Genomic DNA, 12339 nt, shown 5'->3' on the forward strand with positions numbered 1-12339 from the left:
AACGTTCGCAGGAATTCGGTCTCAATAGTTGATCCACTTCTTCTCGAGCGTTGGCAGATCCACAATGGTCGAAGGAAGGTAAAAGTCAAGGGAGCACCCTCGAGGGTATTATAATCTGGTGGTACGCGCGCGACACCCTCGCCTTTCTCGTTTTTACGAGTCTTCCACGAACGAACCCTGGCATTGTACGAAGCTATAATTCCACGATACCTCGCGCATCGGTCGTTGCCAGTTTCGACTTTCGAAGAAAGGCATACCTGGTGTCGTTGAATCGAAACGTCTCTCCTAATAGGATCACCGTAATCGGACCCTGCGGTTCGGATCGCGCCCGAAATTGTTCCACCGACGACAATTCCGAGTGTAACCGCGCCCAATAAGCAGATTACAGAAATTATGAACGGTAGATTATTTTCGTCAACGACCAACAGCTCTCCAATTCGAGCGGACACCGGTAGACGGTATCACGGACATAAGTAGTCCAAACCTCAACGGGGCATTTGTCTCAGGGTAAATTTCGTGTCGCTTTACACTGATTTTAGTTTTACTTTCAACTGCATTATAGATATTAAATACATTGATCATCGCATAATATTGATCGTTAAAATTTTTATCGTTGCATATAAAATATGTGATTATTAATTGTTACCAATGGATATTCATTTGGAAGAAATTCTTTTATCTACGGTGGTAAATGCTTTTACTCTTCTTGTCAGAGCATGTAACTAATTGATAAGTTGCGAATTGAATTCGAAATGAACCGCATTGCACCGAATCCAACCGCATCCAGTTGAATCCCGTCGAGTAGTATCGAGCTTAATCGCATCAAGTCGAATCATGTCGAATTGAATCGTGTCGCGTCGAATCGCGTCAAATTAGGGAAATTCGTTATCGATGTCGCTTTCCCATCCAGCTATCCGTACATAATAGTGCCCGTGACCTCTTCTTCGGGCATTTGACCTGCCCATCAAATGGGGACACTATTTCTGTAATCCGCATAAAAAGTTGACCGATCTCAAAATTAATAAATTAGCTTAACAATAGTGAACGAAAACCGTAGAAAATCTATGAAACAAAATCTCGTGCGCGTCTAATTGCGACTAGGATCCGATATCCGATCGAAGAGCGTATATCTCGTTTGAAGCCCGTGTACGCGGCGATGCGTCGTCACCTAGAAAATTAAAGCCAACGATCCAGGCTGCGAAACGGACTCTATCCCGAAATCGTCGGTCGTTACGCGGCCAGGAGGGGTGTCAGCGAGAACAGAAAAGGGAATATTCCGTGAGGGTGCGGAGGGGGTGGTCGGTTTCGCTCGAGGGACGAAGAGGTTGCGGGTAGTGTATGTTTGAGGGTGACGGTATTTCGAATCGGCAGAAGGGTACGCGAGAGGCAGTGGGTGGTGGAAAGTGAGTAGGGTGAGAGATTTCGTAGGGGCGAGCGAGGGGGCGGGGAGGGGTTGCGATGCGCGGGAGATGAGCGAACGAGAAAGCGAGCAGCTGACGAGCGGACGATATATAGGTACAGCTAGAAATACATATATACCGCGTAAGGGCAAATATATAGGTAGACGTGGAGCACGGAGGGACGGACACGGGGGCAGAGGGAAAGGGAAATGGCAGGAAGGTATCGGGAGGGATGGAAAGAGGGCGAGGGTTCGGTGCGCAGAGGCGGAAAGTAATCGCGGCTCACCGGGAGCCGACGACGGCTCCGCTTCGCGAGTGTGTGCGTACGCAACCAACACCGGCTGCTATCGGGCGAAGACTGCGCGGATGCCTAGTCCTCGGCTGTCTAGGAATTCCGAGGACATTAGTTGCGCTGCGAAATCGCGGCAACTGGATACCACGGGACCCCAGCTACCCTTAATTGGATCGCTCTCCTCGAGCCAAGCGGCGGAAAGTTCGAATGGCAACGGTCGGGTCGTCGAATCGCCCTCTTCCGAATTTTCTCCGCTTCCTCGCGGACCTCCGAAGCTCCTACGCTCGCTAAATTAGCTGCGCGTTCCACGGTTAACGAGAGAATAAGCCCAAGCTTGTTCCTTCGACGCCGATTACGATGTTCCATGGGAATTCGCGCAAACTTTGGCTCGTCTTAACTTCGGGAACGGTGCCTTTGCTTTCTTGCACGGGGTACAACTTGTGACTTTGGGTAGGCATGTTTGGATTGCTCGAACAGAGTCGAATCGTTACTGCGGTCCCGTTCAATCGGTGCTCGTATGTAGAGTAAACGGAATGGAGGATGACAGGATAAAATTTCCTGGTTACGTCTCTCGACGGTTTTACTCATAAGAACTGCGTATTAAACTTCCCCGAACATGTTAGCAGTACCGAACCTAATCTTCTTGTGTAACAAGCTTTTATTCAGAGTTGGAAAGATTGCACATGAGTCTGACTCTTTATTTACATATTTGTTGCATCAACTGCGTGATTGGTCTAAGCAATTAATAGTATTCATTGAATCGTATAACTATAGAGGAAAAGCTGATACTTCTTTCCAGTTCTGATCAATATGTATTTACATATATAGAAACGATCGGAGGATCACACATTAGCCTGTGACTCAATGATTAACAGTACTTATGATGTAACTCGATATTACAGTTGAAGACAATGATGGTAATTTGTTTGACGTTGTTTTCGTTCATATATGCTTTCAGACACCGGCTCTCTGTTGTCGCATCAGCAGGAAACAACGTCGGACGGCAATTCCGAGCACAATTCATCCGGCGACGAGGATTCGCAGGTTCGACTGAGGTTAAAGCGGAAGCTGCAACGTAATCGAACATCGTTCTCCAACGAACAGATCGACAGCCTGGAGAAAGGTTAGTATTGCACCCCTTTTTGATACAGTTTCAAAAGTTACGCTGAAAGTTTCAAGAATCACGATGATAGTTGTATATTTGCAAAAGGAGTAAGGTTGTAAAACCAGCATATTTGGTTATTACGGTAAAAAAGAACGAATCAAATTGAGTTTAATTATATTTAGAGTAAACTCCTTAATTCTTAAAGCTTGTAGCGTGACATCTGTTTCCTAACATTTTACTCCGTGCTCATTCGTTCGGCATCATTTTACGACATTTTTCACGATTCATGAAACGACAAGGGAAAAATGCGCGCATCTTCAGCTTTTTTCCGATCGAGCGCACATAATTCCAATACGTGTGCAACGTATTCAGACGAACGAAATAAATTGCTGCTTTTCCTCGAAATATCGGTCTCTCCCGGAAGCACGAGCGGCCGGTAGAACTGCTTTAATTGGATCCGCGACCATTCAAGTCGGCCGACGTTCGAGTATCGTTGATAATTATCCTTTTAATCTGGTCCCGCGGTGAATCGAAATTATGCGCGATTAATACAGAATTATATACGAGCGTGTATTACCGACGCGTTACCCGCACATGTACATAAACGTAGGTGTATCCGGAGCGCGAAACACACCAGGCGACCCACCGGAGGCACGTTTAATAACGAGCACTTGTTGCAAACGGGTTTCGTTTTAGAATTCGAGCGGACACATTACCCGGACGTGTTTGCACGGGAGCGTCTCGCCGAGAAGATTGGATTGCCTGAGGCACGTATCCAGGTGAGTGTGAATGTGCGAATGCGGCGTGTGCCTCCTCTTTCTCGTTCGCTCCACCCACCTTTTCTCTCTCCTCTTTCCCTTTTTCCTTCTCTGCTCGATGTCTCTCCCTTGTTCTCTTCGCTCGTTTTTTTTCTGCCCCTTGCTTCGGCTCCTTCTATCCTAGCCCTCTCTTCCGCTTTCGACGTCTTCTCCCGTGGCTGGCTGCTCCTGAAGAGGGCGGCTGGTAAGTGCGACGACGCCCTTTCGGTTAAACGCTTTAAACGCGTGACCACGGTACGTGGGGACGTTAAACACCTTCGACGACTGGAAATCCGTGAGCACGGACCACCTCGGGGATTTTATCTTCCCACTGGTCTTCCCGCTTTCCTTTTCTCTTGGCCTCTTTTACGTCTTCGCGCGACACCCGCTACTTCGCTTTTCGAGATTCCCTAGCTACGGTCAAACATTCTTTCGATCTTCTTCCAAGCTTTGCACGATGGTTCCTTCAATTTTTCTCGTGACGTCCATTACTTCGGATTTCGCGTGTTAAAATCGGAGATGGTCAAGTTTTGAAGCAGGATTCTCCAGGTTTGGCAAGCTATTTCCACTCTCCGTGTTACTTGTCTAAGTAGGTCTGATCTACTCATGACTTGCCTTCTGTATTCTCTGTAGTGTACTTAATGCGACCGCGTCATCAGAGACCGTTTAGTTTACGCAAGTATCGAGAGACAAGTGTAGCGAACAAGTAACCAGAACTGCCCAAGTACACAAAGACTGAAGAAGACAGCGAAGCAGTCTATCCGCTTCTAGATTACATGCTTGGCCACTTAAGGATTTACACTATACTGTGATAGGCAAATGGCCAGGTAATCCAAGGGGATGACGATCCACATCTTACAAACTATCCGATTTATTTGTGACTCTATTTACTTGTCTGTTGCACTTATCTAGTGCAAAGGTATTTTTAATGAAGTGGTCCATGTAACCTAGAAGTGAAGAGATAATCTGCTAGATGCGAACAAGTAGTACAAGATTCTAAAAGGCAGGCCTAGCAGACAACCTTCCACACTCTGACTGTTTACCTCACACTACTTGTCTGGTCTAAACGACTCCTAAAGACGCGTTTACATTAAGGCACGTTTACATTAAGACACGTTTACGCTATGGTAGCGCAGCAGGCAAGTTGCCAGGCCCACCCAAGCAAGTAACCCAGGCGCATGGAAGATGGCCTGTTAGGTTTGGCAAAGACTATCATCTTCGTTGTCGAGATACTTGGCTGACCACATGTCTGTGGTAACGTGTGTTAAGGATTACCAGGGATAGCCAGGCTAACTTCGGACAGGGAGATCATGGTCAAGTATGGAGGCAACGCTGCGGATACAACGTTGGTATGGCCAGTGGTAGCGAAGTGTATCGCAATTAATTAATATAACATCGATGGTTGTTCGAGCCATGGGGTGACGTGTACGAGCTAATATGTACGCAGCCTTATCGAACATTGTTTGGCCGCGCCGTGCCGTTGGCTCGGCCTGTGTTCGACCCTCTTGCTATCCGACCGCCCTCCCTCACCTGGCTCACCCCGGGATATAGGGGGTGGTGAAGTGGCCGGCGGGCTTTCGCGTCGATGGTAGTAACCGGGCGCTGAGCGTTATGTGGACGTACAAACAGTGCAAGACCATGTTGACGCATGTTTTCAAGCCTCGTTGGCTGGTATTGATCTTGCTAAGTGCAGGAAACCGGGAGTGCCGGTGCGAGAGGCAAAGGCAGAGAGAGAAGGAGGATCAGCGAGCGAAAAAGGGGGAGAGACAGGGAGTAAGAGAAAGGGACAGTGAGCGAGAGAGACTGCGAGATAAACGGAAAGAGAGAAGGAGAAGGAAAACAGGGGGGGAGGGAGTAGAAAGGAATCGTTCCACCACCGGACTCGAGCGTCGTCGTCGGACAAACGAACAAACGGAGGAGGAAGGAGAACGAACAGACGAGTAGCTGAAGCTATGGGGTAAAACAAAGCTTGGCGTGGTAGGACATGGCATGGTATGGCGTGGCACGGACTCTCGCCGACACGGCACGCCAGGGAACGTTACGAAACGCCACATCGCGCCGTGGTATATCCCGAGCCAGTTGTGAGGGATCCAGCAGACGGCCTAAGAGGGTTCGAACGCAACCATGGCAACGTCGAGTCCCCAGGGAGGTTGCCCTCTGATTGGTTGTTCCTCGCTTTTCCACCTATACCTTGAATACTCGCACGAGTTTCGCCATGCCGCGCAATACTGCCGTTGCCCGATTATCATCTATGGCGTTGGACAGATCATCCATGTGCGCCATGGCCAACTATCCGCGATCCCTCAAAGATCACTCGTTCTGCTATCAAATCTCAGCCTGTCTTCGAAAACTTTCGCTATCCATTTTCTATTTTAACATGGTAGAACGACGAACAATTGGTTCCCTCGAATTTAATCATTTGTATCATTCTGCCTCACATGTATCATCTCTAAATTTGGACATATGCAAATTTGCTCCAAACCACTTCGTGCCTGTAATAACAATTTTCTCAAGTAGTTCAAATTTATCACAACTTGCTTCCCGTTTCTCTTGAAAATATATGCCAAACAAGAACAAGAAAATAACTTGAAACAAAACCGCTGTAACTTCGAAATCCAAAAAGTGTTTCACAAAGTATCGAGGTAAAAAGAACGCACGAAAACTTTGAGGACTTTCAACGATCTACTTGGAGCGTCGAAAAATATCCCGCAAATAAGGGAAGTAACAAGAATCGATGGGAGAAGAAAGTAGATGAGCGAAGCATCGAGACGGTGGGTTTCGTGGTAGAATCTCCTTAAAATTCGCGTGAGACGCCATCTTCTAAACATTGCCAATCAAAGCAGAAGGTACGCGTTCGCCGTGAAGGACGGGAACGGTGGTGAACCGGGTTCGTGGAATTCCGAATGGATCGATTCAAACGAGTTTTCGGGACGTGGTAGGACGAGTTTACGAGGAACGACGGTATTGGGCGAAAGGAGCCTCGCTGCCGGCGAATGGTGGAATATTTGCCGGTGGGGTGCTAGAACACGATTTGCTACGTCGCTGGCAGGATGAAATTTATTTTATTTGTTTTTCTTCGTGATTCAATTGAAGGCCGCCGGGTGTGCACTGTTCAAGATCAAGTTTCGCCACGGACTAAATAATCCTGAATTTTCTTCGGCGACCACGGTGGTCCCGTGTGATCATTCTTTACCTTCAAACAAATTGAAAACTTTCGTCCTTGAATATTGAACCCGAGAATTCGTTAGATCTATCCCGTTCTACTTCGCACGTACACTTTTTGAATATTACTATTTTTATTGTTTGTGGTATAATTTAATCTGGAACGGTTAAATCCTATGTATACGTTGTGATCAAGGTTGAAAATGATGGACATATTCGCTTTGTGGAGATCCTTGAATTTTTTTCGAATTTCTTGAAACGTTTTGAGACACTTATATTACCTATACAATTCTTGTTAACTGACGATTATAAATGAGTCAGTTCCAACTATCAGTTACGACGTATAAATAGCAGAGGAAAATACATGTCATCATGTGATGAAACATAATGTTCGAGGCATAATGTCAATTAAGCAATGTCAAAGTGTAAAGAAAAATCAGAAAGGTATCATCGCTGACAGATTTCCTCAAAGATTTCTCACGCGAGTTCCGAAGATGGTCATAATAACCTGTAACCTGGAACATCGTATCGGAGCTTAAGTTCTTTGTCGCGCTTTCACGGATTTCCTGATTTCCAAGATACCTCGTCGCTATAAGAGGATTCTCTCCCTTCGATTTGTCGATTTCCCCCGCTCCCGAATCGCTCGTGGCATAAACACGCTTCAGATTACATCGTAATTTTTCCCTCTGATGCGTTCCGTCATTCTTCGCTCCCTCCAAATTTATCCCGCAATCGAATTTTGCCGAATATCCATTCCACCACCCCCTCCCGAAAAAAATACAAGAGCAAAAAGAAAAACGGAAACAGCCAAGCTGTTTCATAATTCAACAAATCGATTGCTCGGCTCATTTGCACGAAGAAGAAAAAAACAAACTGCAACGAGCACATTTTGATTTACAACCGGTGCTTTATTAATAGCCGACAATCGCTACGTCGGCTATTTCGCTCGCGAAAAGCGCTCAACGTTTTCACGGTAATGAGAATAACGATATAAAAATTCGATGGCCAACAATGAGCGCAACTTTCTCAATTACCATACGCCGGCGAGGACGCTAACAATGCGCGAGTGGAACGCAGCCAACGGCATTATTCCCCTCGATTCTGCCGCTAATTTGTATGCATTCGGTCGAGTTATTGATGAAACGAAAAACATAATCAGAAAAAGCCAGGGAACAAAAGCTGAGCGAAAAAGGGAACAACGGTTTACCTGGCGATTATCGGATGTTGTCAAGATGTACCTTGTATTTCGAACCAATTCAAAAACGTTTTAAACCTTTAACTACAATTTTTTCCGAGGGTAATTTTGGGATTTTGGATGTTCAAGTTTTCGATGTTGGGTGAGGAGTTTGTCATTTGAGAATTTGGAAATTAGCTTGTACGAATGGACCCCTTTCCTGGTATCACTTTTTCCTTTCCAAACAATGGCGTGTTCGTTGACGGGATTTCTCTATAGAAGCTTACTATTCTCCATAGCGTAGAACTATTCTCGACGCCCGAAAACGAGCGTTTGCCGAAAAAATATAGGAAAAACAAAACGAGATGCAGCGTCGGTGAAAAAGAGAGAAAGAAACGGTGTGGAGTGCAGCGGGAGTAACTCAATTTCCCGTCCGACAACTGCTCAATCGCAATTAACAAACTGCAGGAGAGTCTCGTGCAAACTCGCCTGTGGGCCCCGGTTTTTCTAGGAGGTAGAAAAAAGTATCTAGATTTCGCGTTGCAGCTAGGTGGTCGAGAATAGAAAAGAGAGAGGGGTGGTAGAAAAAGCGGAGAGCAAAGGAGAAAAGAGGCGAAGGGAAAGGACGGTGGAGCAGAAAGGGTGGAGGAGGATAGAATGGTAGTAAAAATGGATGATTGGAGGAGGAGAGAATGAAAGAAAGGTGCGGGAGTAGGCGACAAGTGTGAAAGTAGAATGAGCGCGCGAGAGTGCGAGGATGGATAGGTGCGGATAATGCGAATACATCGCGCGGAGTGACGCCCTTATCGTGACAAAAGCACCGTCATTGCGTCGGTTGCAGGTGTGGTTCAGTAATCGCAGGGCGAAGTGGCGTCGAGAGGAGAAATTACGGAACCAAAGGAGAGCAGCCGTCGATCAGGTAGTCGGCGGCGGTAGCAGCGGTGGAAGCAGCAGCACCGCACCCCCGGCTGCAACCCCTGCCACCCCACGGTTACCCTTAAATGCCGGATTCAACGCCATGTACTCGTCGATACCGCAGCCGATCGCTACGATGCCTGACACTTACAGGTAATTATTCTTTCGACGCTTCATTTTCTTCAACCCCTACTTCAACAGATTTAAATCCTTCAGGATTATCAAAATTCACAATTCTTCTTCTTATACAAGTATTAAAAACAAAATTGCTTTCTGTATGAAATTTAATTTATAAAACGAGTTTTTGACCACGTGACACTGTCAAGCGACATGTGGTTCAGATTATATTAAGAATTTTTTTAATAAAAATCATAAAATGGCATACTGCTGTAACCTCTTCGTATTTATCGGGATTCAGTATTTATAGGATTTAGTGATTGGATTAGAATGTTACTTGAAATTGTAGAGATTTGCAGATAAGAAGTATAATCTAAATTCTCGAAACAATTTCTGTTACGTACCTTCGTGACTTATATGACGTTCGAATATAGTTTGTACAGCCATGAACCCTTGACAAGATATAAAATTCCTGAAATTATTAAATAATTATATCAAATGACTTGCAAAGTCGTACTGCGAAAGGAAATACGTTCCCCAAAAAAATATATCTACATAAAATCCCTTTACCGATCGAGAGGTCGTACGTCAGAGTCGTAATAGATCGCGAGCGTAAGAGATCGTTATCTACGTAGAAGCCGTTCTTCCTGGAAGAGGGCAGAAAAAGCTCGTCTAGCAAAGCTCGCGAGATCGTTTGACGGAAGTCGTTTCGAGATCCCATGGAATCGCGGAGATTGGCCTCCTCCGGTTAGCATTTTCCTCTGACGCGGATCCGTTTTCTCGCAGCTCGATGTCAAGCAGCTTGGGCGGGTCAATGGGTGGAAGCTGTCTTCAGCAACGCGCCGAGGGATATCCAGCGTATGTGTTCCACGAGCCTCTTCACTCGTTGACGCAGTCTTACTCCCATGCACACAGCACTGCTGCGCACTCGCAACCCCATCGCGGTATACCGACCTCTCATGGTGGAACCCCCACTACACCCGGAGGACAGCCTGCAGGACCAGGTGGTGCACCCTACCAGCCGACGACCTCGACCGCTACTGGTGAGTTTCCGCTTAAGGATTGTTTGTTTGTTCTTGCTGAATCTTCAAGGCCGTCTACCGGTACCCGCTTCGTCGCCACCTCTGCTTACGCGTTAATCAAGGTCGCTTGCAACCTTGTCTGCGCGCCCTTTTCGAAACTACTGCGTGCTGTTGATTTCTCCTTACTGGCTCTTCATTACGCGTGATTAATTACACAAGGTGCTTCGCTTTTATCCAAGGTATCGGTCGACTTTATAAGATCCCAAAATTTACTTATTTGATTCTGCATTACTGGATAAAGTGATCATCAAGGTGAAATTCGAATGACAGATTCACTTTATCAGCGATGCTCTGTATTTATGAACGACAATTTGAACAACTTTGGCAGACATGACTGATGAATCAAACACACCTGTAGCATTTTTATTATAAGCTTATAATAAAACATTTATGACCCTGTGTCTATATAACATGTTCCTTAATCATAGAATATGCTGGCATCAATTATCGATGCAAAAGTGAAACAGCCTGTGTATCAATTTGAAATTCAGAGGGTTCTAATCTTACTTTTTAGAAAGACGTGCATATACGTCATCAAACATAGATCCATCTGAGTTTACGCATACATGCAATATCAAAATCGAATAATCTTTCAAATTCTGCTTTGCTACGAATTTCTTTGCTAACGTTTACCTTAAAATTATCGAACTTCGCCACAACGTACTCGACATGCAAGTACTGTAAACAATGATTCTTAGTCGGTGAAAAGCTTCGAGAGCGATGCTTCACTTTCGAGCCCCAGGAAGATAAAGTCGCGAAACGGTAACGTGAAACGCGACGAAAGGAGCAGAAAATTTCGATTCGTATCGCGTGCTCGCGCCACTCGACGCGTGTCGAGTTTGCGGAACACAGACTTCCCGTTGAAACATACTCATTCTGTACCATTGAAACTGTCGCTTGATTACACACACTCGAGAATTCCGAGCGCGCAACCGTGAACAGACGATGAAAAAAAAGGAAGAGGAGCACGCGCGTCATTGCGAGAAACTAGTTACCGTGCAGCAAACGACACGAGTGGAAAATTCGTTTAGTTGACGCAAGGAAGTTTGTTCCGTCCGGAGATACGATTGAAGCGTACGATTGACGCGGAAAAACAGAAAATAAATTTTCACACGTTCATGTTTATAACAACTGTGCGCTTGTTTCTTCTTTTCGCCGATATTTGTCTCGTACGAATATGCGCGTACCTCGTTTGAGCATCAGTTTGCCGCCGATTTGAACAATTGAGACAATTTAACAAAATTTTATGCTTTGGTATTTTGACATAAATTACAGATATAACACATTAGTATATTAACAAATGTAGTATATTGGTACATTAATAGATGTAATATATTAGTATCAAAAATGTATTTCACGTGGTACTCGATTTGCCAGTGGTAGTCGTAACAGGGTCGATCACAGGGGGATGCTGCGGTCGCAAAGCGCCAGTCTGTACAAAAGCTCTATAAAAAGGAAAAAGTACCCGTAACTACGTTTCCGTTTGACCCTGCACAACTCCGAAACTTGGTGCTACAAATGTTCGCGTCGGTCCTTTACTACAGGTTTCCACCCCGTAACCAAGGTTAACCAGATTTGGAAGCTGGCTGTGATACTCGCGAAATTGTTCGTTCCTCTTTATCGGCGTTGCCTGCACAATATACACCTCGAGGATTGCTTAGTAACCTCTTTACACGAAATCTACGTAGCGGCACTCTCGAGGGATGTTATCCAAGGGTTTCGCGGTACGAGATGGTCGAGACGCGGTGCACAGGCACGTGGGTCGTTTGTCCACGGAATTGTAAAAGGATTTTAAAACAAATCTCGTGTGGCGCCAGCAGGCTGAATCGAAGAATGGATTGTTCGGTGGTTACCCGCCCCCTCTCGACCGCGTAGCTGCTGAATTTTCCATTTTCTCGATTCTCACTTTCTCCGACCACCCCCTACAGTCGGCTCTTTCTTGCTCGCGTTTCTTTCCGCGTCGACTTTCCGTTCTCCTTCTCCGGCAGCCCTCTTCTTTCTCGTTTAACGAAAATTGTGGAGACCGGAGCCTCCTCCTTTCGGCAGCCTCTCCTCCTTCGTCCAGCTTTCGATCTTTCTCCTTCTTTGTCGGATCGGTTCGCACGGTCTCTGTCGTGGCGGCTCTTCCTCTCTTCAGGGTATACAGGAGGGTGAACAGAGGATGTGGATGGGTTGGGTCTCGCCTCGGCTGGGCGAGCGCTCAATAACGTGCGAACCCAAAGGGGAGGAAATACGGGGGTGCGCGGCGTATCTACAGGAATGGAGTGGAACGCCGTAGAATGGTGGAATACTGCG

At 46.1% G+C, this 12339-nt stretch overlaps 1 protein-coding gene across 2 annotated transcripts in view; it reads left to right on the forward strand.

Annotated features, from left to right (window-relative positions):
• toy (paired box 6 protein twin of eyeless) overlaps positions 1 to 12339 on the forward strand; it is a 55521-nt gene that overhangs the window by 34723 nt on the left and 8459 nt on the right. The window contains exons 6-9 of one of the 2 annotated variants that reach the window (XM_012290318.2): positions 2651 to 2815; positions 3494 to 3576; positions 8772 to 8998; positions 9749 to 10005. In XM_012290318.2, the coding sequence (XP_012145708.1) occupies positions 2651 to 2815; positions 3494 to 3576; positions 8772 to 8998; positions 9749 to 10005 (732 nt within the window). The remainder of the gene's footprint in view (positions 1 to 2650; positions 2816 to 3493; positions 3577 to 8771; positions 8999 to 9748; positions 10006 to 12339) is intronic. The other variant, XM_076532102.1, reaches the window with a different exon arrangement.

This window comes from Megachile rotundata, chromosome 5, assembly GCF_050947335.1.
Source record: "Megachile rotundata isolate GNS110a chromosome 5, iyMegRotu1, whole genome shotgun sequence".
Lineage (NCBI taxonomy): Eukaryota > Metazoa > Arthropoda > Insecta > Hymenoptera > Megachilidae > Megachile > Megachile rotundata.